Genomic DNA, 25,347 nt, shown 5'->3' on the forward strand with positions numbered 1-25,347 from the left:
GCAGGGGTCTCCCCGGGGGGTCCTGGGGCCTTGCCGTGCCCTCCCACTGCCCATGGGGATCCCCTCGCCACCCCTCCCACCGCGGCATGACCACCTCCAGCACCAGCCCGCGCTGGTGCAGGGAACGGCCCAGGAGAGCCCCGACCGTATCGCCACAGCAGGCTTCGCCCTCCCGGCGTCCCGTCACGCTGGGACCCCCCAGGGCACTGCCCAGTGACACGCTGGGGGGAGTCGGGGGCACTGGGGGGAACCGAGGGGGTCACAGGAGGTTACAGGTGTGTGGGCAGGGGGCGGAAGGGGGGCACTGGGGGACGAGTGGGGAATGGCGGGGGGACCTTAAAGGGTCAGCAATGGCACAGGGGCCGAGCAGAGGGACGGAGAGTAGCATCTGGCTGGCCCATCGGACCCCTGCCCCTTAACCCAGGCAGGCCCCACTGGTGCTGTTCCTCACGCCCAGCGAGCCTCTGCACATCTGCAGGGGGCAGGGGCAGCTCCACACAGGGAGGCCACCAGCAGAGACGTGGTTTTGTCCCTTGGGCTGCTGTGCACGCTGGCCCGGCTGCGAGCCCACGTGAGCCTCAGCCCCCTGTCCCGCGGGTCCCACCACACGCGTGATCCAAACGGAACGCTCTGCAAAGTTCGCTCAAGCGAAGCACGTGCTTCCGCCTTGCCCCGTCCTTCCTAAAGGTGTTCCTTGGTACAGGTGAGGGCCTAAGCGGGAACGGAGCCCCTTTCTGGGTTGAGCAGCAGGCTGAGGGGGGCTCCTGCTGTGGCGGGGGCACCGGCAGGGGCCAAGCTGGCCAGTCTTCCTTCGTCCCGCTCTTCAGAGGTGGCAACCTCCTGCGTGCTCTGGGCTGGCACAGCCTTGCCCGTGAGCCAGAGGAAGTTTCCCTCTCCCCGAGCCCAGAGTCCTGCCCCACACACGGCACCCTGGGGCAAAGGGCAGAGGAACCAAGAGGTTCCCCTCCTTCGCAGGGTCCCCAGCGTCATCTGTAGCACCGCGCCTATCCTTTGCGGTGCCCAGAGCCTCACGTTTCGGGCCGAAATCCTCGGGTTTAGGGTCCAAACCCGCCTTTGATGACCCCCAGCCTTTCCTCGGGGCCCACAGCTCCACTCCCAGGCTCTCAGCCCTAAAGGTGGAGTTCGTTGCCTGGCAACCTCCACCCAGCAGTCCCTGGGGAGGCAGTGGGCCCAGGACAGCCAATCGCATTTGAGGAGGCGGGGGCAAGGCATGTGATCGATGGGTAACCCACCAGTCAAGGTTCGAGGCCTGCAGGAAAGGTGGCAAGAGGGGAAAAAGCTGGGCCCCCTGCCGGGAGTGTGCTGGTTGGAGGCGGGGCATGCCAGCTCCACCAATCACAGCTGGCAAGAGCAAAGCACCGGTGCCTGATAAGCCGCCTGACCCATCACTGGATGGGAGGAGCAATCTGCTGCAGCCAATCGGAGGAAACATCGCCTCAGGGGAGGGCGGGCAGCACACCGCAGCAGGCGGCCAATCCCAGAGAGCATCACCTCAGGCGCACCTGGGCAGCCTGACCCCTGGGGCCAGTCCGAGGCAGCCCTCAGGGAAGGGCGGGCCCCAAACCAGGGCACAGTGACAGCCGAGGGGACCGATCCGAGGCAGCACCGCCTCAAGGGAGGAGACTGGCAGCCCTCCCCACCTGTGCTGACCCATGTGAGAAGAAGGTGGGCTACGCCGGCGACCAGGCCTGGTGCTGGGGCCAGGAGCTTCCTTTGGGCACCTGCAGTGCCGAGGGCTCCGGCAGTCCTGGGAGCTGAGTGTGCCAGGCGCGGGGCAAGCGGCTGAGCTGGGCGTTCTCCAAGGGCAGGCATTTGTACGAGGGGGGCTCGGAGGGAACCCGTCTTGCCCTACCGCTGCTTCTTGTGCTTCGTGAGGTCGAAGCACTTGTGCAAGGCTCCAGGAGGAGTTAATTTGGTGCCCGTCTTTGCCTATTGCAGGTGGGTGGTCTGCAGCGGGCAGGGAATGGGACAGGACTGCTCGCAGGAATGCCGTGAGAGGGGAGGTTCGTCACTCAGGGAGACGAGGATGAAGGGTGGGCATCGAGGGTTGTGGTGTTTCTCTTCCCAAGTCACCATTACGCGTGAGGAAGCTCCGCTTCCCTGGCAACGGCCAAACATCTGCCTGCCCTTGGGAAGCCCCAGGGAGCTCCCTTCGGGAGTCTCTGTGGCGCAATCGGTTAGCGCGTTCGGCTGTTAACCGAAAGGTTGGTGGTTCGAGCCCACCCAGGGACGCCTCGCCTAGGCCACAGTGTTCTAGCCTTGTTTAAGGTCCCTTCCAACCCAAAGCATCCTATGGCTCTAGAAGAAAACCCAGGCTCTTCAGTCCCCTCAGCAAAGGCAGAGGAAGGAAGGAAAACTGATAGCACCAGTTCCTTATTCTGCTTTGCCTGCCCAAGCTTGGGGAGCAGGGCTTAGGTCCCACCTGGGCTCAACCCGCCACATAATTTGCCTTAGTTCTACGTTCACTAAAGACACTAACAGTAGCGTGCTCCAAAAACATTTCTCCTTCTTCTTGATGGTCATAAGACTCATTTCTTTACTCTTTATTTTAATGTTCTGCCTTTCACCTGACTTGATCCCCATCCACTGCTGCTTGTTCTTCTCCAGACTCCTGCCTTCAGGCACAAGGGCCTGGGACACCCCACCAGTAGCAGTCCCCTGCCAAAGGAAAAGTCTTCTCTTTTGAGAGAGAAAAGAAGTCCCGGTCTTCCCAGGGACAGAGCTGGGAAGGGCTGTCTGGAGCAAGTCTTTGCTAAAACTGTTTGAGGACCATGAGCAAATTCCAGTGATGGAAAATCCTGCATTTCTGGGCCTGGGGGGGTCCCCAGGGTGCTGCTGCGTCCCCAGCACATGTCCCCATGTCACCGGAGCCCTCTGTGAGGTCACAATGGTTGGGCTCTACGTCTTCCTCCTGGGGCTGGTGCTGCCCCAGTTTCTCATGGCTTTTGCCTGGAGGAGCAGCGTGTCGATCCGTGGGATCCTGCTGCCCATCCGGAGGATGAGAGCGCTCAGAGGTGAGGGGCTGGTGGGAGGCTGGGCTCTGATACGTGCTGGAGGCAGTGTCCGTCCCAGCCGGGTGCTGGGGGCTGCGTCCCATCACCTCTCATCCTGCTGCCAGGCACGTGCCAGAGGGTCCTGGCTCCGTCCTCTCCCTGCCCTCCGTGAGGCAGCTGGGGACCGCTCAGAGGTGACTTGGGCTGGCCGGCTCTTGTCAGGGCTGCCCAGCCCCAGCCCTGCCGGGCTCTCCTTGCAGAGCCCATGTCCATCCCCTGGCCAGCTCAGGGCCCCTGTGCTGGACTCGCCCCAGCGCATTGCTGCCGTTCTGTCACTGAGGAGCCCAGGATGGGCCCAGTCCCCCAGGGTGGTCTTCCCACTGCTGCGGTGAGGGGAAGACTCCCTCTCCTCATGCCACTGACTTCCCTCTTGCCAGTACAGCCCAGCACAGGCTGATGGTGCTGGGGCGGTCTGGGAAGATCCTCACCCCTCCCTGGTGCGAAGCCCTGCAGCCAGCAAAGCCATTTCTTTCTTTTCTTGCAGCTCTCTGCCCATGCGTGCGTTCCCAGTCCAGACCTGCGCGTTCTGAGGACAGAGGCGGGGGGACGGGGACTGTCCCTGCGGCCGTCACTACCTTTGTGGCCGTCGGGACTTCTCTGCTAAAGCGACTGCAAGACCATGAGGTAAGGTGGGGGTTGAGGGCTCCCCGCCATGCCCCTGGCTTCCCCGGGTGCCGTGGCAGAGGGGCGTCTCACCTGACAGCACCTCTGCCCTCCTGCAGGCACTTTGTCCCCAGGCGTCGATCCTGCTGCTCAAGCTGGACTAATGCCATTGCTCCCCACTCCTTTCCCCGGGAGCTCCCAGTGCTGGGGCTCCTGCCCCGTGCGAGGAGCAACACTGGGCCCCAAGGCGCAGGGTGCTCACGGCTTCCCCTCCTCGGGGCGTGGTCTCGTTCCCATGCCTTCCCCTTTGTCACCGTCCATTTGGATCTCTCAAATGGACAGGACAACATACGCTGTGATTTTGACCTTATTTCATGAGCTCAGTAAGAAATACAATAGAAAAACATGACAGGGGCTCAATTCCCTTCTCCCAGACTCGTCTATCACGTGAATTCACTCCTTCACCAGTCAAGTCGTAAGGTTTCATAACTTATAATCTGTAACTCTTAATATCGTGCCCCTATGAGCAAAAAACCCAGAATTTTTTTTGCTATGAACCTATGAGCCAACGGAGAGCTTTTTGAGTAAGCTGATGTTTTATACCGTCCAGCTTGGAGGCTGGGTCTCTACCATTTCCTTACATTAGTGGATTCTGAGGAAGCTGCCAGACAAAAGGCAATGGCTGCCGGAGACAGCCATCCGCAGCTGGTAATGGCTGCATCATGGCCCTTTAGCTCTCTCTGGCCACCCGTCCTGCCTACACGGTGCTCTCGCTTTGACCTAATGGTGCTGCTCCTAGCATACACCAGGCCTTAGCAGGAGCTGGGTTAGCCAAAATCTAGGCAGGGCTTGAGTGAACAGTCACACCCTTCCTTGTCCGGCACTTTCCCCCTGACCTCCGCCGTCCCCCGTTTTCGGGAGTGACCGCCCAGGCTCCCACGTGGCCTTCTGGCCCGGTGGAGTCGATCTCCCTCTCTGACTGTCTGCTAGTGTCAGAGGCGCCACGGAAGAGCCTGCTGTTCCCCGTGGCTGTCCTGACCCATGCCTGCAAGTCGTCCCTCGTGCCTGTGTCACGCAGATGATTTGGAGGGCAGCAGGTCTCTGTCGTGGCTCCCTGGGAACAAGGGCAAAGCAAGTCCCATCACTCCCCTTTGTGGTCTGTCCCCAGGGTGACCGAGTGGAGACGTACCGGGAGCTGGAGAGCGTCCTGTGGGGAGGTGACGGCTGTTTGACGAGTGGCGTTGTGAACCGCCTGATAGCAGAGGCGTTGAGTGACATGCGAGCAGCTCAGGTGAGCTTGTTCTCTTTCAAGGCCACCCAAGCAGCCTGCCTCTGCCCCTGGTTTTGGGGGAAATACAGAGTGGCGCAGAGATGTTCCTCGGTTGTTCAGACCCAGCAGAGGTCCTAAGGGAGAGGCTCTGGGGGCTCGTCATGGCAGGGAATTTGGAGAGGGGAGTGTTGTGTTAAAGGGTAAAGACTTTAGGCAGAAAATACCCCCCCTTGCGTTCCAGCTTGTCCTTAGATGTCAGAGGGGCTGGGGGCGGCTAGGCTTAGGTTCTGGGTGATGCCCAATTCAGCACCGTAAGTCCGGTCGCGTTCAGTATGTTGAACCATCACGATTACGGTCGCAGAAATAGCGCACTGTACTTTCAGTTTAGTCGCGTTCAAGGAACTATCACAGCCAGACTTAAGGAGCTTGGTTGCGTTCAATGAACTATCATGGCTAGATTTTAACGAATAGTACAGTTTATTACAGCAACAGGAGTACGGGTTCTTTTGGATTGCCGATGATAAATACACTGTCTGCAAGGCACGTGCAAATAATAATACAGTCGACTACAAGCGCATTGAAGTCTGGAAGAAAAAGAGCTCTAAAGAATTCTAAGTTTCCCGGGAAAGCACTCGCTACAGCCGAGTGTTCGAATCTCACCCAAGAGGTGTCCCTCTGGGGGGAAGAGAGGTTCAGCCTGTCAGCTGACCCCAGAAGGCAGTGATGTCCTCCCAACTTGTCCACGACAGTATCTTCCCTAATAGTCCCCCTCTCTTTGGGCCTTTTTATACGATTTTCCTATTTAGGTGGAGCTCGAGCGACTCTAGTCATGCATGCCTTTACTTTGATTGGTATTAAGTTCTCTCGCTTTGCTTTTAAAAGGACATGCTAGAAAAAAATTCAGAGCGCAGGCTCAGTGAGGGGTGGTTGCACTCTGGAGGCGGGTAGCTTTTGGGATGGAGGTGTGTTTTGGTATTATAATGGGCAAAGTTCACCCAGAGGACGTGATTCTGCGTGTCAGTACCCCAGGACAGGGCACTTAGGAGATAAATCAGAAGTAGGGCGGTAGGTCGACAGAACCCCCATGATTTTACCTCCTTGCTTCCGTGGATTCAATGCAGGGACCTACCGTTCCTATCGTTCCAGTTCCCTATCCCTGCGATAATATCACAGAGACTGGCCGTGGCGTCTCCGCTCCGCTCCACCCTCCGTGTTACTTCTCTTAGGGTCAGCACACCAAACCCCCTTGGTGTTGCTAACATCTAAGGTTGCAGGTTACGTTGCACAGAGAATTACTAGGGAACCAATTCCTCGCGTGTCCACTGCATTCCACCCTGGAGGTTTTGCCTTCCCTCAAGGGGGCGCGGGGAACATAGTGATAAGTCACTTCTAGCAATCACTCCACAGGGAGGCAGGGAACTGTGCAGAGAAGCAGACTCGGGGCTGTTTCTAACTGAGCGACAGCTGGGTTCAAGCTCAACACTGTTTGTCCTGCTCTGAGGAAGAGCTGTGGCAACCCACCAGCCCCACGGAGAGGTCCCAGGGGGGCCCTGAGCCTGCGGCAGTTTGTTCCTGGCACCTGCACGGAGAGGGAGGGGGGGCAGCAGCACAGGGCTGTTCTGGGGAAAAGCCTCCCTCATCTCGCCAGGGAACTGCCCGCCTATCCCAGGGTACGAGAGGCAGCAGCCGCTCGGCCCCGAGCGCAGCTGTCCCGAGGGGTCTTGCAGAGGAGATGGGGTCATTCAGCCTGCCCTAGTGCCTCAGCCTTTTTCTCCGGAGTGTTTAACCTGTGACGCTTTTGCAGGGTGTGACAGGTGACGTGAAGATGGCCGCTAGTGACGTCCTGGTAGCTCTGGCCCGCTCCCACTTCCACTTTGTCATGTCCGAGCTCCAGAGCCACCTGAAGGCCATGAGGAAGGTCCCTGATGAGATTGTGCTCCTCACCTTGGGCAAAATGGCCCGCAGATATGGTATGGCACCCTGGGCCTTGGGTAGAGATCTGTGATAACAAGGAGAAGGGATCCTCGCCCTCCCTAAATGCCCTGTGTTGAACTGGGGGGCTACGGAGTTGCCGTGCCTCCTTGTTCCGTGCCAGGGCCAGTCGGCAGCTCTGCCTTATCAGCCCGATGCCAGTTCCCAAAGGGTGGGAACCTGTTGGAGACAAACCCGCGGGGTCTTGGCCCTGCACCGTCCTCCCCATTTCCCCAGAGGGCTTCCCCCCTGGGGAAGGCAGCCCGTCCCACGCCCTCCGGCACGTCCTGCGTGGCCCAGCAGCCCCAGCCCTGGCAGGGATGGCCCCCAGTCTCCCGTGTCTCTCACCGACCCTCTCGGTCCCTCTGTCCCTGCCTCCTCTGCAGCCCTGCGGTGCATCCCCTTTGTGGGAATGACGCTGCTCGCCCTGCGCACCGTGCTGACCCAGGTGGGGAGCGGCGAGGTCCTGCATGCCGTCTGCAGTGGTGAGTGTCGGCTCCTTGGCTGGGGTCCTAGGGGCAGGGGCGGCCTTCGATGCCTCCATGTGATCTCAGAGGGAACGTGGTGGCTGTGAGCCCGCGGCAGTCCCAAACTGCAGCGAGTGTGTAGGAGGAGCGGGGGAAGGCCAGGAGGTTTCTGTGGGCAGGACGCGGCAGCGCTGCACGGAGAAACTCCTGGGTCCCTTCCCACGGTTTCTGTTCCCCCGCTTCCCTCTGGGATTAAACTCCCTGCTCTGAAAGGGCGAGTATGAGGGAAGGGAAGGGAAAAGGGAAGGGAAAGGGAAGGGAAGGGTGTGCAGTGAGAAATGCTGAAGGGGAAGGGGCTGTTGAGGAGGAGAAGGTGCGATGGGAGTGAGGAGGAGAGAAACGGTGGGGCGTTTGAATCCAGGCACCTCAAGAGCACAGATTGCCCTCGGATCCAGATCTAGTCTTGGGCTGAGCCCTGCCGAGCCTGGGACTGTCCTTAAAGCAGGCTTGGGCGTGAATGCAAGGTACCGTCCCTGCTGCAGACTCTCACATGCTCCCTTTTCCTTCGTCCTGGTGCAGTCCTGGAGCAATGGTCGCAAGGAGTCGGTACATACCTCTGCAGCTGGGAGCAATGCCCCTTCCCTCGCAAGGGGGCGGCACAGTTCTGTGAAGCCATTTACCCGGTCTTCCGCTATGTGGTGGCAAATTGGCTGGACTGCAAGGAGGAAGAGGTGAGAAGTGCTGCTTTCCACGCCCGGGGCTGCAGCAGGGATGTCCGTGGCGCTGGGTCCGTCTGTGCCCAGTGGGGTGCGAGCAGAGGGCCGAGGGGAGGGGGGCTTCCCGACGGGAAGCAGCCGAGCCTTGGGGCCTTTCTGCAGGGAGGGCTGGGGTAGCAGGGTGGGGTGGGGAAGTGCTCTCTCTCCTCTGGAGCGAGCCCTTCTTCTGCAGGGCAGAAGGGAAAGGGAAACCCCTCCCAGTGGGAAGGGCAGACCGGTGTCCAGGGGGTGCTGAGCACTAGGCAGACCTTCAGCCCTCCAAGCGGAGCCTCTCCCTTCCCTCTTCAGGACAAGCAGGCTGTCCTCGGGGCAGTGGCTGCCATGCTGGGGGTCCTTCTGCATGAGGAGCAGCACCGAGAGCATACCTGGGAGCAGCTCCTCTGGCTCCTGCAGCAATACCAGGAGGTCCGAGACACCTCCCGGCTCACCAAGGTGAGATGTTGCGCAGGGCCCGGCGTGCGTGGCTGCTGGGTGGGTCTGTGCGAGTGCTAAGAGGCAGTGGGGAGCTGTGGGGTGCCAGGAGGAGGTGGGAAGCCCTCAGAGAAGGAACAGGAAGAGCAGAGGAGGCGAGGGGTTTTCTGGGCTCTTTGGGCAGAAAGGGAGAAACCGGGGGCAGGGCGGGAGGGAGGCAAGAGTCCCTGGGGCTCACCTGCTCAGGAAGGGAGGCATTGCCAGCTCCCTGGGGCTCTGCGTGCAGGAAGAGCTTTGCCCGAATGCCCAGGGCCATGTCCAGTCCCATGCTGCGACTGGCGAGGTCTGATGAGTGGGAAACTGAGTTGTCGAGCCCGGGCTCCGTTCCGAGGAAAGAGACCCTCTTGATGCTGCTCTGCTCATCGGGCTTTTCCCTGGGAGCTGATGTGAGGGGCTCCCCTTATCCCAGGTGTGCTGGGTTTCTCCCTTCCCAAGTGCCTTTAGGTGGCTTTAGCCTCCTCTTCCCCCCCGTTCTCTTGTAGAGCCTCAGCTATGTCCTGGAGATACTGGAGGGAGTTCAGACCCCAATGCCGCAGGGCACGGCTCTTGCCATCAGCACCGCTGTGCACCGCCAGGTAAGGGGAGCCCTGCACCCTGCCGCAAGCCTGAGGCCTGCACCCGTGATTGCCACGGAGGGGAGAGACCTGCCGGCTGGCAGGGCAGAGCAGGGCGTTCCTCCACTGGGACCTTCCTGCAGGCCTGGAGCACGCCAGGACTTCGATCCGGGTGCCATCTTAAGGCTGCAGGAGGCCTGATCCTGGCTGTTTCGAACGGGCCTGAGGGGCAGCCCGGTTGCCACAGCCATTTCCCTCTCGGCCAAGTCGCAGGAGGACTCTGGAGCGCCAGCACCCTGAGGGCAGCCTTTCAGCGCTGCTCAGCCTCAGCTCCTGGGCAGCCTGGGCTGCCGCAAACCTCTGTGTGTGCCCGGGGCCACCGTGGGGTGGGCTGGGTTTCAGCTGTGGGTCCCATGCCCAGAGTGCCCAGGGAGAGGAGAACGGAGAGCGCCGTTTCTTTTCAGTCCCTCTCGGCACTGACGCCACTTTCTCTAAAATGGACCTTGTTCCCGCAGCTCTCTGACGTGACCGAGGAGCCTGGCCCGGCCCAGAAGGCAGTGCTGTCCCGCTGCATCATGCTGCAGGGTAAGGAGAGGAGACTGGGCGATGGCCCGCCGTGCCGTGGCAGCTCTCTCCCTGTCCTTGGCTGTTGGGGACAGCTGCCTGCTGATGCAGAATGCGATTTCTTCCCCGCAGCACGAATGCGCCCCGAGGAGACAGGCGTGTTTCTGCACTCCCAGCTGAGCGGTGGGAGTGAGGCCGGTCGCGTGGCAGCCCTGGGCCTGCTGGGAGTGCTGGCCCGTGCTGACGGTCAGTGCCACAGACCAGGGACGCAAGGCAGGGGTTGGGGCTGCTGGGCTGACAGCAGGAATGGGCCGAAAGTGGTGCACCTGCACCCAAAGGGAGCTGCGAAGAGCGGGTCCCCAGCCGAGCTGATGGCCCTGCAACAGGGCTGTCCCCCGGCAGTTAGAAATGCCGGCACACCAGGGACGACGCTCCAAGCTCTGTAACACGGGCAGGCTGGTGGGCGGGCAGGTGGGCTGCTTTGCACAGGAGCTGCTCGTACCCGTGCTGTTTCTCTTGTTCTCTGTGTTGCCGTAGGCTTCGGTCCCTGTAAAATAGCCGTGCCTCTGGAAGCGGGGTTGCTCCGGCTACGCCGCTGCCTCCCGTGCAGCCAGTCAGGCCCCGCTCTTCTGTCCCATTGGAAGCTTCAGGGGATCCCTTCTGCCACTGGGGCTCTGCCTCAATGCACACCTCTCCGTATCTCTTCCAGCACCTGCGGCGAGAGAGAAGCTGCCCCAGCTGGTGGAGGCCATGCGCCCCTTGTGCAGTGACCCCAGTGCCCAGGTGAACTGGTTTGGGAAGGGAGGGTGCCGCCAGGGGAGGCAGAGAAACCCTTTCCCTTGGGACAGAGCCAGGGGGCCTGGGGAAGTGCTGGCGCGTTGCCCAGGTGGTGGCTGATGGCTCGTCCCTGGGGAGAGCTGGCCGGGCAGAGCGGGGAGGTCTCTGCGCTCTGTGGGGCAAATGCCCGTCCAGCCTGGTGCTGAAGCCCAGCCCTGACACCAGGAGCGAAAGCTTCTGCCGTGGCCTTGCCACCTCTCTGCGAGCCACAAAGGCGCAAACCCTTTGGGTTTTGAACAGGAGGGTCATAACCACACTCTCCCCTGGCAGGTGCGGAGGGCAGTTCTGGAGTTCAGCAGGGAGCTGCTCAGCTCCGGATCCCAGAGCTGCTGGCCATGGGATGTGGTGGGGCACATCTTCAGCGAGTTCAGCCGGACCTCGGGCAGACTGGTAAGGGCGGAGCAGGACACCCAGGGCTGGTTTTTTTGACCAGCGCCTGGACCGTGCTGAGAGCTCCTGCCGGCGGCCTTGGCCTTGGCGAGCTCCATGCTGCAGAGCCATCGGCACTGGCGCTGCCGTCAGAGCCGCTTCCGAATGGCCGTTCCTCGTGGGCGTCTGTGCTGATGTTGGTGGAGATGTCGGTGGATGATGTGGGTTTACACCTCGGCATGCCACCCGGCACTGTGATGCCGAGCTGCGCCCACAGGCGCCTTCGGCAAAGCCGCCTTGCAAAGGGAGGGTCTTGTAGGGGCAGGACATCTTCCATCCTTAAATGCTGCTGGACGGTGAGCAAAACACAGCCAGTGCAGACAGGTGGGCCTGGCTAGAGGAGCTTTCTGTGGTGTTCTCGTGCTCTGGCCCTCCAAAGCACAGCCGGCCCATCCAGTAACAGTCTGGGGGCCCACATCCCTTCTGGCAAGGGGACGGGCCGTTTGGCAGTCCCTGCGGTGAGCATTTCCCAGCATTCAGCTGGGTGCCCAGGAGGTGAAAGCTGGGGATGGCCGAGCCTCCCGCTGACTCGCCGAGGAGGTTCCCTCTGGCCGCACCTTCCCTGTAGCTGGGAGATCCATGTGCGTCGCTCTGAGGCTCGGGGAGGCTCTGCTTTGGGAGCAGGGCAAAGGAAAGGGCTTCCGGGTGCTCCTCCACATCCGTCGTCGGGCTGCGTGTGCTGCCTCCAGGGCTGGCACTGAGCACAGCCTTGCTGAAGGGCACATTCCTCAGGTCTGCTTTGGTGGCACGACAGCAGCATTTGGGCCCCAGGGGACCGAGCAGACAAGCAGCGGCACTGTCTGCTCCCAGGCTTCCCAGTCCTTCCCAGGGTCTGGGACCCGGTCCTCGAGCTGGGTCCGTCTGGCCGTCGGGAGGGAGGCAGGCACAGGAGCAAGAGGAGCACTGGTGAGGCGTGCCTGAGCCTCATCAGTTGGGAGCTGAGGGTAACTGGGGGTTTGCCAACTCTGTCTTACAGGTGGCAGGAGGCCTTTTTGCCTGGGAAAACCCAGAGGATGGAGCAATTCGAGCCCTGTGCCTGGACATCGTGGGCTCACTGGACGTCACTCTGAGAGGGATGACCAAAGTAAGTTGCCCTCTGTCCTGCTGCTGTGGCCACTTCTTGCCTTCAGGACATTTTTCCGTGTGCTCCCCCATGCCCTGAACCTGTCCCCTCCTGCGCTGAAGCGCACCAGGCTCGGGGAAATGCAGACCGTCCTTTTCGTCTTCGCGCTGAGCGGAAATGCCAGTGTGGCGAATTGCCCGGTTCTTCTCTGCAGCTCCTGTGGCCGAGGCTGCTGCAGTACGTGGTGCCAGCCCAGTACAGCGGCATGCTGATCCCGCTCTCCCGCTGTCTCCGAGCCCTGGTTGAGAGACGGGAGAGAGCGGGGTGCGAGGAGGAGGAGGAGGAGGAGCCGGATGCCACGGACTCCCAGGAGCAAGGTAGGAGCCCCAGCGAGTGCTGCTGCTGGGTTTGGCCAGGGGTCAGGCCAGCCCGCGTCTCCCTGCGCCCCACCAGCCCTGAGCAGGAGCCCAGGAAAAGCAAAGGGCAGAGACAGGCTCTGCTGCTGGGCACGAGGGGCTCTGCCCTGCGTGGCCCCGTGCCCGGCGCAGAGGCCTGGCTCTCCTGCTCGCAGCGCTCTCCTGGTGAGCCGGGGCTCGCTCCTGGCCGTGCTGGAGCTGCCTTCATCTCCTGCTGGGCAGCCCTGGGGAGCCCCCCAGCCAGCGCTATTGCAGCGCAGCTGCTCTCAGCCCTCCGCCCTGTGTGGGGCTATCGGAGGCGTGAGGCTCGTCGGCTCACCCAGCCTTTCTGCCTCCCCACAGCCCGGCTGCCGGCTCCCCAGGCCCTGCTGGCTCGACTGCTGGTGAGTAGCGGGGCCCTGGGGAAAGAGCTTTTCTGGCCAGGGGTGGTGGGAGATCCCGGGGTAGAGATGCTGTTGAGGCCAGCGCTGGGAGCCCCCAAGGAGGAGGCAGCATGCCCGAGCCCATCAGGGATCCCGCTCCGTTCTCAGGGCTGGCAGCACCCTGGGTGAAGCCATCGGCTGCCTGCTGCCAGCCAAGCGGCACCGAGCTCCCTCCTGGGAGAAGCTGTGGCTCTGGCGGCAGGAGTGACCCTTCTCTCCTGCCCTCCTCTAGGTGGTGGCGGCAGCTCCTTACCCGAGCCGCGAACGCGCGGTTGCTGCCTTGCAGCTGCTGCAGGCCCTCCACGGCAGGATCCACAGAGGCTTGGGGGCGGCGTGGGCGACCGAGATCCCCCTCCTGCTGCAGTACCTGGAAGGTAAAGTGCAGGTGGGAGGGAGAGGCTGGAGGGGAGGGAGGGGGGCAGGAAAACGCAGCTGCCCTGGCGCGACGGAGGGGAATTGTCCCCAGTTCCCCAGCCCTTGCTCCGCTGCCTTTCCCCTTCCAGGGAGCCGGTGCTGAGGCTGGGGGCAGCTGTCCCCTGGCATCAGTTCAGCCCAGGGGATGGGCAGGGCCGTTGATGTCCCCTCGGAGGGCAGGTCTTGGCATCACCCAAGGATGGTGTCTGGGAGAGGGACGGGACTGGTGCTCCTGGAGGGGGTGCAGCCCTCGGCTGTGGAGGACCAAGTCCCCAGGCCAGGCGAGGTTTGCCGCAGCTGTCCCCGGCAGTAGCCTGGGAGAAGGGCTGGAAATGGGCAAAAGGCAATGGGTGGTTCGGGAGAAAACGTGTGTTGGGACTGGGTGGTTGGAGTTGTTCTGGGAGCTGCAGTCGCTCCGTGGGGATCTGCTGCGGCCAGTGCGTCCTTCCCCAGATTGAGTCAATGCCTCTGACGACCGCCCCTGGGATCCCTCCTGTGTCTTTGGCCTCGCAAGGGCTTTCGCGTAGGCCCTCTCTAGCCTGATGGCCTGGGACTTTTGGGAGGTCGTACTGCAGAGGAGAGCGCCGGACTCGCCTTTGGTGTGAGCTTAAATAGCTGCGAGAGCTTTTGCTTCCTCTTGCTTCCTAGGCAGAACTGAGAGCTCCCTGGCCTCTGCAGAGTGGGAGCGCCGTGTGCTTAAGGTACAGCGTCCTTGCGGGGGGTCTCACAAATCGAGGGGGGAGAAGAGGGAGCAAAGTTGTGGGAGGAAGCTGGGGGCTGCCTGTGTAGGCACCAGGAGGTGGGGGCACCTCCTGAGCACCCTGCGCCTCCCCCGGCAGTAGGTGCCTGCCCACCCAAGAGGAGCTGCTGCCTGCACACGTGCCACGGCTGATGGCTAACGCCCTCTAACGCTGTGGCACGCGCCTTAGCACTGCCTCCTCCTCTGAGTCCGGCCTGCCGGGGGGTCTCACATGAGGCGTTAGGAGAAGAGGGAAGCTGGTGAAAAGAGGGTTGGGTGGGGTGGGGGAAGAGACTGCCGTTCCCGGCAGCTCTCCCCCGCAGCATCCCGGGACACGTGAGCGTGGAAAGGGCCCTGGCCAAGGTCAGGGGAACACTCGCTTCCTTTCCCGTTCACACCAGTTTCTGCGAGCGTCGCTGGAGCCCGTGGAGGATAAGGCCTGGACCATAGGCCTGAGCCAGGAGCTGAGCCAGCGGCTGGGCAGCTCTGCTGCCGGCTCCTGGGAGAAGGTATGTGTCCTGCCCGGCACTGGGGCTGGAGCTGGCGCTGGTGCTCTGCCCACGCAGCCAGATTTCACTGCTTTCCTTTCCCTCGTCCCCAAAAGGCGTTTCCCCTGGGCTGCCCCAGTGGCTGGCCACAGCCTGGCATCGTGGCTGGCTCTGCCTGCTCCCGGAGGTGGTGGGGTCCATCTGGGGCCAGCCCTCTCCTGACGGGTCAGGCCATGACTGCATCTCGGGCTCGGCTCCTTCTCTTTCAGCTTTTCCTGTACAAGGCTCTTGGGACAGTGCTGGCAGCTTGTCAGGACCTCAGACACGTCCAAGGGCAGGTGCTGAAGTTCCTCCGGGAGACAAACCCTGTGGAGCTGTCTGAGGCCAAGGTGAGGTGATGCTCCTGTCCTGAGCATCCCCTGGATTTTCCTGGGGGAGAGGGAGGGCTGCTGCTGGCCCAGCTCCAGACCTCCTTGCTTTTCCCCGTTGCTGCTGTTTCCTGCTTGCTGCAACGTCCTGCCTGGCCACTGTCGCTGGCCACGGCTGAATGCCTGGACTGGAACCAACTCCCCGTTTCTCCGTGGTTGCAGGGAATGATTTCTGTTGTGTCCCACGCTGCCGAGAGCCACTTCTACCTGATCTTGGACAGGGTGACTCTGTTCTCTGCCGCTTTCACCAGAGACTGGTCCTACCAGGGTTCCACAGGCTGGAAGGTAAAGGAACGAGGGGCTTGCTGGTTGGCTTTCCTTTTTTGGGCTTCTTTCCACTTCTACACCTGCAGCAGCCACCCTGTGGCAGCTGCCTTTAGATTAACTTTCTTGGAAGAGCTACCCGAGACCTGTGTTTCAGAGGGGACATCCTGGTCTTGGGGCCCCTGAGGTGTCTTTGGAGAGGATGGGGTTTGGCACCTGGTGGATCAGAGCCACCCAGCTGGGGCAGCTGCAGCAATTGCTTGCTTGCTTGCTTGCTTGCTTGCTTGCTTGCAGCCACGTTGCCCTGACTTAACTTCAGCAGGAGCTGGTGACAAGGGGGTGGGCACAGTGTGACACTCTGCCCCTTCCTCAAAGCTGAGGGCTGGGAGCAGGAGCCTGGCGAGGTCTCGTTGGCTCTGCTCCCCACCTGGGGGCTGTGGGGAAGCCTTTCTGGGCAGGGCAGGGCCCTGCAGAGAGAGCAGTGCAGCCTGGCCTGGGGAGGGGAGCAGACCGGGCTCATCTGCGCCACTGACCCGCACCGGCTGCACGGCTCTGAGCAGGACCGTGACAGGCTATGTCGGGTACCTGTCCGCAGAAAGGTTCCAGACAGCTCCCCGGCCTCTCGAGTCAGTGGTATAACAGCCAGCAGCGTGTGCGATGCTGGCTGCACCTCCTCCCTCTCCGAGAGAGAGAACTCAAGCTGCGGGGTGGGAACAACTCCCAGCCCCAGCAGCACTGGCAGCTTGGGGAGCTGCTGGGGGAAACAAGGAAGCTGGCGAGGGTGCGGGGCAGGGCCTGCCGCAGGAGCCCGCCACAGGAGTCCCGGGGCTGATGTCTCAGGGCATCTCTGTCGACACAGGTACAGCGGCGGCAGAAGATGGAGAGAACCTGGACCATTCGTGCTGCTCTCATGCGCACCTACAGCGGCATCGCACTGCATGCCCCCAAGGAGCAGCTGCTCACCTGCGTGGATAAAGACATCATGGGCAACATCCTGAGGCTCTCCAGAGATAATGAGAGGGTAGGAGCACAGGGCGCGTAGGGTGGGGATGCCTGGGTGCCCCAGCTCCGGCCCCTCGGGGCTGGGGTGTACCGAGATGGGCGGTCTCTTCCTAAAGACCTCCCAAGGAGGGGTTTGTCCTCAACGTCCAGATGCAAGTTCTCCGTGGGTTCCTCCTGCCCATGCTCCTCTTCCACCTCTCAGCCCTTCAAAGAGTTCAAGGGGTGCTTTGCTCTCTTTGGCCTCAGGACTTGCAGCTCAAGCTCGCCCTGGTGCAGAGCATCGCCGAGGTCAGTTGTGCCATCCAGGCTGTGGGCGACTGCGGCAGCTTTGAGCTCTCCTCAAAGCAGGAGGCGACACGGACCCTGCTGGTGAGTGTCCGTAGCTGGAGCCGTCACACGGGGGAGTTTTGGGCTGCGCCATCAGCCTGGTTTCCCCAGAGGCACGATGGTCTCTCGGCTTCACGCGAGCTCCTGGAGCTGTGTCTGGAGCCGGTGGGGCCCTTGGGTGCTGGTACTGGGTGGCTGTGGCTGAGGAGCAGGGTCCCTCCTGCAGTGCCTTTGGGGTTCCATGGGGGAGATGGGGCAGCGTCTGCCCAGGCCTGGCAGCAGAGCCTGTCCCCGGGGCGGCGGGAGGGCTGTCCCGTGTCCCTGCCCGCTGCCAACTCTGCACTTGTCTCTGGGACTTGCAGGACTGGATAGAGAGGGAGCCCTGGGACTCCCTGGTGTATGGAGTGTTTCATGCCCTGGAGGAGTTGAGGTGAGGTCTGTTCCCCAGGCTCTGGGCACTCCCAGTGTGCCCCAGCCCAGCTTGAGCATGGGGCCAGGAGCTGCTGGGGCTGTGGAGTGGGGAGGGTGTTCCCCATTCCAGGTGTCTCCCAGAAGAAGGGAGCCCCAGGGGTTCCTTAACCTGGTGGGTGGAGGGGTTGCCTGCTGCCTGGGCGGAGGTAGGAATTGCTGGAGCTGAAGGCAGTGCTCGCTGGCGTGGGCTGGGGGTGTTGGATTTGGGGCCCTCGATTAGGAGGGACCCAGTTGTGGTTTAAGCCACCCTGGAGAGGGTTAGTAAATCCCCTTTCTGTTTTGTCCCCCTTTTTCCTCTGGCCAGCAAGCTGAGGCCACCTCTGAGCGGGAAGGAAAATCGCAACCTGCTGGCAGTGTGCTGCCAGAGTGTTTTGTCCCATCCTTCCGAGGAGCAGATGAAAAAGGGAAGGAAGAGTGTGAGGGCAGCTGTGAACATGGAGGTACCCAGCGGCCAGTGCCTGCCCATCTGTGGGTCAGGATCCCACCTCAGCATGCCCTGGCAGCCCCCATGATGCATAGCCTCAGCTCTCCTTTGCTGCTTTTAGCTTCTGCACAGGAGAGGCATGGAAGATCTGGGCCACCTCATAGAAACCCTTCTGGAGGCTGAGGCGACCTCTGCCTGCTTTCGCAACGTGGTCCACGTGAGTAGCCACGGGGCAACAGGGAAAGCCTTGCCAGGGCAGAGAATCGAGACCTTGGTGGGTGATAGGAGGTGGATACCTTTCCTCCAGACAAATGGGGCTTTGGCTCCTTGCTCTGGGGCTGTGCATCTGGCCGGGGCCGGGGGTCAGGAGCGCCCGGCCACTGCAGCCTCAGGACAGGCAGCAAAGTGGGCCCTGGTGGAGGGAAAGCCAAGAGCCAGCCCTGAGCTGGGCGAGAGCAGCCCTGGGGGGAAGGCCGGAGCAGGGAGACGCCAGCAGGGAAGCAAGACCTGACGCAGGGCAGAGGCGGCTGCAGAGCGCGAGGCGGTGAAGGCTGCAGGGCCGGTTCTTGGTGGGGCGGGGGATGCGCCAGGAAGGGACCAGAGAAGAAGGGAGAGGGATCTTGGGGAGAGAAAGATTCCTGTTGCGAGCGAGATGCCCCCTGCCCCAGGTCCTGAAGGGCTGGCTCACCTCGGCCAAAGAATGGGAGCGGGAGAGAGCCCTGCGGGTTTGCACCCACGTGCTGGCCGCTTGCAAGGAGCGATGTGAGCTCACGGTGAGTAGGGACCCTCCGCGTGCCCTGGTGCCCCATTCCCACCATTCGTGGCCCTGGAAAGGAGCCCTGCCCGGCTGGGTGCTGGCTTTCGGGGCCCCTGGGATTACGGGGCAGCCCTTCTGCCTGCCCTTCTGCCTGGTCGCTGCCCAGGGAGCAGGCTGGGCAGTAGAGGCGAGCGGGCGCTGGGGCTGCCTGCAACCTTTTTCCTGCTGCTGTCCCCTGCAGAGAGGATGTCCCTACAAGCAGTTCGGCTCCCTGGTGGGACTGCTGGGGTCTCTGACCAGCGACTGCCTGGCCACATGCCGCCAGAGGGCATGGGTCTGCCTTGGCTACCTTCTCCAAATGCAAGGTGAGGAGAGCAGGCGCTTCCCAGCCTTGCTCAGCCCGATCCTCCCTCCCTCCCTTCCTGGCCTGGTGCCACCGGGGGCCCGTGGAGGGAAGGGGGAGGCAACGTGCTCGGCTGGTTTTGTGCCCCCACCCTGTTAGCCCTCTGCCCCCCTGCCCATCTCAGGAAGGATCCCTGAGAGAGTGTTGCTGAGTCCCACCTCCCCGGGGCGTGCGTGAGGTTGGGTGGTCAGGGCAGTCTCCCAAGTCATCCCTGGCAGGGAAGAAATCTCCTGTGGAGCACAAGAGAGAAAACCAATTTGCTGCCCAGAGCAAACTGGGCGGGGAGGAGGGATCTGAGCTGCAGGCCCAGAGCGTGCTGCAAAGGGTTGTGTTTGCACCCTTTCCTCTTCAGGCAGCAGGGTCTGCCTGTGCTGAGGAAGTCACAGGGAGGTTTCCTGCCTCCCAGAGATGATGGTGGCCTGTGTGGGAATAGGGGACGCAGCTGCTAGGAGCAGAGGCTGCTGAAACCGTGAAGCCCCAGCAAATGGTTTAAGGAGGAAGAGGGCTCTTTCCAGCCCGGGATTTGTCAGCCATTTATCGGGCTCAGGAAATCCCGCTGCCCCAAGTTCAGGAGGGCCCTGGCTTTCCCTGTGGCCTTCCCTGCCACCACGGGGGTTCTCCTTTACTGGTATCTGGGGCCAGAGGTTGGCTTTCTGTAGACGTGACTCCTGTCCTGCTGTTTGTTCCAGCCAAGAGCATGAAGGTGCCGCAGGCAGATGAGATCCGGTGCCTTTGTGAGGAGCTGAACAGCCCAGACACCGAGACTTTCGCGGAGACCTGCACCCAAATACGAAAGGTAACTGGCCCCGAAACAGTGGGGTGGGGGCCCAGCTCCTGGGCTCCTGCACGTCTCCCTGCTCCCGTCCAGAGTCTCTGTCTCCAGAGCGGGCTGTCCAGGACAGCTGTTGTTAGCAAGCAGCAGGAGGCTTTGAGGCAAGACCGTCCTTTAGGCACGCTGGAGCAGACACCATGATGTGTGCGTTTGCACACGCGTGTGTGTGCGTGAGTGCTCTTGTCAGAATACCAATTTGGTATATAAGCAAACAACAAGGGGGTAGGCACTTCCAAATCGGTTAGCTGCACCAGATGTAAACAGCACTGTAGGCACAGCAGGAGGGTCAAGAGCCTGCTCAACTCCGTGACTGCTCAACTAACAGTCCCGTCGAGTTGCCTTTCCTTTCCGAATCGCTGGGGCAGAGCTGTGATGCGGGCTCTCCTGTTCCTGACTTCTCTCCAGGCCGTTTGCAGATGCATCCCTGCAGCACAGGCTGTGGACTTTCTGACCGCCATCCTGGACAGCTTGCGGCCTGTCAAGCCCCCACGTGCAAGAGCAGTGAGAAAGTGGGCGTTCATCTTCCTGGTGGAATGCAGAAAGGAGATAGTCCAGGAGGTAAGGGAGAGATTTTTTTCCATTAGACTTTGTCTTTTCTCCTGTTGGCTGTTGCACTACACCCTGTGCAGTTGGCACGGGCTCGAGAAATGCCGCCTGTGTGCCGAGCCTACTCAGGGGCTACTGAGGGTCCGAGTCGTGCATTAGCACCCGCTGCTGGCGCCTGCTCCAGCTGGTGACAAGGCTATGGGCACTTCTTGTCCAAAGTCTGCCATTGGTCCGGGTCCTTCCCATGAGTGAGGCACTGGGAGGCACCAGCCTTGCCATTCCTCCCCTTCCTCTGGGGTCACTGTCAGTCCTCCCTGCCCTGGGACCCACCTCACCCTTCTCGTTCTTCACTGGTCCCCAATTCCATCTACTCCGAGCTTTGCTGGGCATGCTAGGTTTTCCACAGGTTGCATAGTTGTTCATTGCTCTCATTGCTTTCCCCGACTGTGGTGTTACCCAGCCTGTGAGGTGCCCTTCCTTTAGCCACTAGTTGCTGCCCATCTGTAGCCTGGGAGCCTCTGGCCTCGTGCTGTGCCTGCCCTTTCAAGGCTCCTGTTCTCCTCCGCTCACGCTCTGCTGCGCTCCACTTGGGCTCTAGGGCCACCAGTGGCTCACGCAGTGCAGGCTAACTCAGTCTCAGGAGGGTAGAGGCGAGGAAAAGCGTCCCTGGAGAACGGGGTTCCTCTGGAAGGAGACACGTGCCCTTGCAGGGGCCCTGCAAGGCATCTGCGGGGTCTCAAAGAGCGTGTTTGGTCGTGGTCTTGCATCGCTACAGACACGTGGGGAGAGCTAGCCACGCGTTGAGCGTGAAGCGGGTCCGTGTCCTCTGTGTGCACACAGGGCACGCAGCTGCTCATAGGGTTGGGCCCAGGCACATGCAGCGGCCGAGGCTGTGCGTGTGAGCGTGTGCATGCGTGTGCGTGTGTGCATGCAGGTGCACGATTGCCAAGAGCACGCTGGGCTCCAGATGTGAGCCAGGGTCAGGCAGGGTGGAAGGCGTGAGGTTTCGAGCCGGATCTGGACTCTGCGTCAAGGGAGCAGGCATCGCTCGTGTGCCGAATGACTGTGTCCGGGCCCCGCAGGAGGGGGTAAAGGAGCCCTTCTTTCTCCTCTTCTTCCATTCAGGTGCCGAAAATCCTGAACACCCTGTACAGCTACATGCAGCAGAGCACCCACAGGCCCTTCCTGCTCCGTGCAGTGTTTCTCCTCGCCCGCTTTCACCAGGAGCCTGTAATCAGCAGTCTCCTCCAGAAGAGTCTGCTCATGGACAGGTACGGGCACGACCCACCTCCCCACTGTAGTCAAACACGGACCCTGCAGCTTCCTTGCCCTGGGGGGGTCCGGTTGAGAAGCAGGTCTTTTTTTTCTGCCCGAGCATTCTGGAGTGTTGCAAGACTGCGTGCTTGTGGCTCTGCTGTGAGTAGGGCGTCGTAAGCCCCATTGCAGGTGAGGAGGTTTGAGGGCACCGCAGGACCGCAAGGATACGGGCTCAGGGGTGAACGTCTCTTCCCTTGCAGTGACACGGTGGAGCTGTGGAGGAGCCTGGGGAGAAGCATCCTTGGGATTCGGATCCTGAGGGGCTTAGTGGAGAAACTAAACAGAGCAGGAAGCGACCGCCTGGGGATGGACTCCTCCACTTGTGAGCGGCACAACCGTCAGACTGCTCTGGAGACTCTGACGGTACGTTCAACGGCAGACACATGTCTGCAGCTTGGCATCTGCTTGCTAACTCACGCTTGGGCGCGAGGGAGTCAGGTGCCCTTTGGGGGTGCCTGTGGAGATTCGCAGGGCGCTGTGCTGGGCCAGCCTCAAGGAGTGTGGGGAGCCAGGCCAGTTTGGTACTCCTGAGCCACAAGGCTGTCACAGAAGTGACAAGTGCGGACAGTGACCCCCCACCCCGGGCAGGCGGGGGAACCAGGCTGGTGGGAAAAGGCCTTCCCTGAACAGGTGGTTCTTGGTCACGTTTCTCTGCAGATCACCCGTGCCATCTCCGAGGTGGTGCTTGCCCTGAGGAGCACGGAGGAGCTCAGGCAACTGCTTCCCCACCTCCTTCCCAGCCTCCTCAGGTGGGCCAGTGAAATGCTGGGTGCAGAGAGGCGGCTTTTGCTCATGAGCAGCTGGAGACAACTGTTCCTCGAGTGCGCGATGCATGTGGAGAAGCCGTGCAGGTGAGGAGCCGAAGGGGCAGATGGAGGGGCTGGCTTCAGTTCCCCGTGCCAAGGCACGTGCCTTTGTGGGGCTGAGGGAGGGCTTCGCCTGCCCCACTTCCCAGATGCGGAAGGCGGTCGTCGTAGTTGGTTTTACTTCTGTTCCTTCATGGAGAAACTCCAGCTCCCCCGCAGGAAGGTCTTACGCAGCTCATACTGCGGACGGCCGTCCTCTTGCCTCCTGCATACCCTTGCGTGCACAATAGCATTGCACTCCCTCAACGGACCCCCGCTGGAGCAGTGACTCTTGCGGGCACTGGTGTCATTCTTGGCCAAAGGCTGGTGGGAAGAGGTATGAGGTGTTGGCCTCGGTTGACACCTAGCGTGGAGTCAGTCTAGAGGCGTGGGTTTTCTTCTGCTTCGGTGGGTCTGGGGCATGAAGAAAATGCCAGTGTCGTTAGCTGCAGTCTGGAAGGCTGTGAAGCATCATTCCAGGGGTATTTAGCTCTGCTGCAGATCAGTCTTCCCCTAACCTGCTGCGATTTGAGAGTTCTTGGGGTTTCTGGCGGTGGTGCTATTTGGACTTGTTTTGTTTGATTGGGTTTGCTTATTTTGCGCTTTGTTTCTTTTGCCAGGATTTTCCTTTCAGCTATAGAGTTGGTGCTGGGCAGATGCATGGTGCAGAAATGGACGCGGCTGCTCGTGAATCGGGCAGTGTGGGCTCGCCTGGAAGACCCCCTGGCTCACCCTGAGGGGGTGCGTCTCCTGACCCGGTAAGAGCACCAGGGATGCATCTGGCCAACTCCTGCAGGGCTGTGCCCAGGGAAATGGCCGCTGGACCCTGGAAGCCGTCGGGAGCTGAAGAATAGCGTCTGCGTCGGCGCAAGCGAATTTTGGAGGCCCGGCCTGTGGCCTTCCTGGGTAACTGTGTGTCCCTCGCTTGTGACCCCTGCACAGCATCCTGCTGCACGCTGGGCTCGTCTCCCCCTGTCTGGTGAAGAACCTCTTGCCGTGGCTGGATTCCTGCTCAGTTAAACTGCGGGTGACAGCTACAGCTTGCTTTGCTGAGGTAAGGCAGGAGATGGGGAAGGAAGGGGTGAGAGGGCTTTTACTGAGATACTGCTGCTTGGGATGTCTTTTTCTGTGGGAAGATCCCTGGCGAACGGGTCCCTGGAGCGGGGTGGCCAGGGGAGCACGTGGCCGGGACCAGGTCCCCACGGCGCTGCCTGTGGTGTTGTTCCAGATCTCTCGGGACTGCAGGACGACAGGGACCTCCAAGTGAGGCAGGCACTTAGAGGAATCCCTCCGCAATACCTGGCCCCAGCCAGCACCACGGAGTTAATTAAAGCTCATCAAAAGACACCGAAAGGGGAGCGTATCTGTTCTTTCCCTAATCGCAGCCCGGCGGTCGGTGAGACAACGTGTGGGTGACACCGAGGCTGGGGGCTGCCAGCTGTGGGGCCCCTCTCAGATCTTCCCGGGCTGGGGACAATGGAGTCATGCCGGGACAGACCCCAGAGCAGGGGTCTCCCTGGAGGGGTCCTGGGGCCTTGCCGTGCCCTCCCACTGCCCATGGGGATCCGGCAGGGGCCAAGCTGGCCAGTCTTCCTTCGTCCCGCTCTTCAGAGGTGGCGACCTCCTGCGTGCTCTGGGCTGGCACAGCCTTGCCCGTGAGCCAGAGGAAGTTTCCCTCTCCCCGAGCCCAGAGTCCTGCCCCACACACGGCACCCTGGGGCAAAGGGCAGAGGAACCAAGAGGTTCCCCTCCTTCGCAGGGTCCCCAGCGTCATCTGTAGCACCGCGCCTATCCTTTGCGGTGCCCAGAGCCTCACGTTTCGGGCCGAAATCCTCGGGTTTAGGGTCCAAACCCGCCTTTGATGACCCCCAGCCTTTCCTCGGGGCCCACAGCTCCACTCCCAGGCTCTCAGCCCTAAAGGTGGAGTTCGTTGCCTGGCAACCTCCACCCAGCAGTCCCTGGGGAGGCAGTGGGCCCAGGACAGCCAATCGCATTTGAGGAGGCGGGGGCAAGGCATGTGATCGATGGGTAACCCACCAGTCAAGGTTCGAGGCCTGCAGGAAAGGTGGCAAGAGGGGAAAAAGCTGGGCCCCCTGCCGGGAGTGTGCTGGTTGGAGGCGGGGCATGCCAGCTCCACCAATCACAGCTGGCAAGAGCAAAGCACCGGTGCCTGATAAGCCGCCTGACCCATCACTGGATGGGAGGAGCAATCTGCTGCAGCCAATCGGAGGAAACATCGCCTCAGGGGAGGGCGGGCAGCACACCGCAGCAGGCGGCCAATCCCAGAGAGCATCACCTCAGGCGCACCTGGGCAGCCTGACCCCTGGGGCCAGTCCGAGGCAGCCCTCAGGGAAGGGCGGGCCCCAAACCAGGGCACAGTGACAGCCGAGGGGACCGATCCGAGGCAGCACCGCCTCAAGGGAGGAGACTGGCAGCCCTCCCCACCTGTGCTGACCCATGTGAGAAGAAGGTGGGCTACGCCGGCGACCAGGCCTGGTGCTGGGGCCAGGAGCTTCCTTTGGGCACCTGCAGATTCAAGGTGCCCCAGCGCCATATTCTAACAGTGAAGACATCTAAACATGTACCTGCTTCTCAAAATAGATGGCATCTAAGTCATAGCCTCATGGGACAATTCAGGGTGGAGGGGAGCTTCAGAGGTCCCTAGTGCAACCTGGGCCTCCAAGCAGGGTCAGCTCTGACATCAGAGCAGGTTGCTCAGCGCATTTCAGCATCCACAGAGTGTGCACACGAGCCAGGCATCTCCGACACCATCAGGGAAGTGGAGGCAGGTCATTTGACCAGTTCCCTGAACAAAGGGAGCTATCGGCATGCCGTGCCTCCTGAGATTCCTAGGAACACCGAAGCTTTTGCTCCAGAGGAGCGTGATCCCTCCTGAGGTGTCCCGGTGTAGCCCCTGCTCCGTGAGGTGCTTTAGGCTGTAAAGAACATCAAAACAACGCCTCTGACGGGGGTAATTTCACCTCCAGGGCCAAAATGCAGAGCAGAGGGAGGGATCTCAGAGCTCCCAGGCTCTCTGCTGCAGGGTTAGGACTTCAGAGGTGTTCCCAAAGTGGATTTGTTTGCATTTTTTTCTTCTCTTCTAGTTCGTGTGCCGGTGCCGGAAAGAAGGCAGCAGAAGCGCACACGAGTTGTAACCCCTTTTTCTTGCCGGC

The 25,347-nt window shown here is 61.4% G+C and overlaps 1 protein-coding gene and 1 non-coding gene across 2 annotated transcripts; both read left to right on the forward strand.

Annotated features, from left to right (window-relative positions):
- The first annotated feature begins 2,179 nt into the window (after positions 1 to 2,179).
- On the forward strand, positions 2,180 to 2,253 carry TRNAN-GUU (transfer RNA asparagine (anticodon GUU)). Its single transcript has one exon. It is a non-coding gene; the product is annotated as a tRNA-Asn (tRNA).
- A 2,586-nt stretch (positions 2,254 to 4,839) lies between these two features.
- LOC126042865 (maestro heat-like repeat-containing protein family member 2B) lies at positions 4,840 to 25,329 on the forward strand. Its single transcript, XM_049810598.1, has 33 exons — positions 4,840 to 4,968; positions 6,752 to 6,917; positions 7,305 to 7,403; positions 7,965 to 8,116; positions 8,450 to 8,593; positions 9,115 to 9,207; positions 9,702 to 9,771; positions 9,883 to 9,996; positions 10,460 to 10,533; positions 10,858 to 10,977; positions 11,993 to 12,100; positions 12,294 to 12,456; positions 12,718 to 12,878; positions 13,150 to 13,291; positions 13,980 to 14,032; positions 14,472 to 14,579; positions 14,828 to 14,947; positions 15,149 to 15,271; positions 16,110 to 16,271; positions 16,499 to 16,621; positions 16,942 to 17,009; positions 17,355 to 17,490; positions 17,596 to 17,691; positions 18,143 to 18,247; positions 18,473 to 18,596; positions 19,324 to 19,430; positions 19,872 to 20,024; positions 21,138 to 21,283; positions 21,530 to 21,692; positions 21,987 to 22,180; positions 22,795 to 22,932; positions 23,117 to 23,228; positions 25,279 to 25,329. Exons 1-33 carry the CDS (start codon positions 4,954 to 4,956, stop codon positions 25,327 to 25,329), a joined length of 3,903 nt encoding a protein of 1,300 aa, XP_049666555.1. The 5' UTR covers positions 4,840 to 4,953.
- The last annotated feature ends 18 nt before the right edge of the window (positions 25,330 to 25,347 follow it).

This window comes from Accipiter gentilis, chromosome 9 (assembly GCF_929443795.1).
Source record: "Accipiter gentilis chromosome 9, bAccGen1.1, whole genome shotgun sequence".
Classification (NCBI taxonomy): Eukaryota; Metazoa; Chordata; class Aves; order Accipitriformes; family Accipitridae; genus Astur; species Astur gentilis.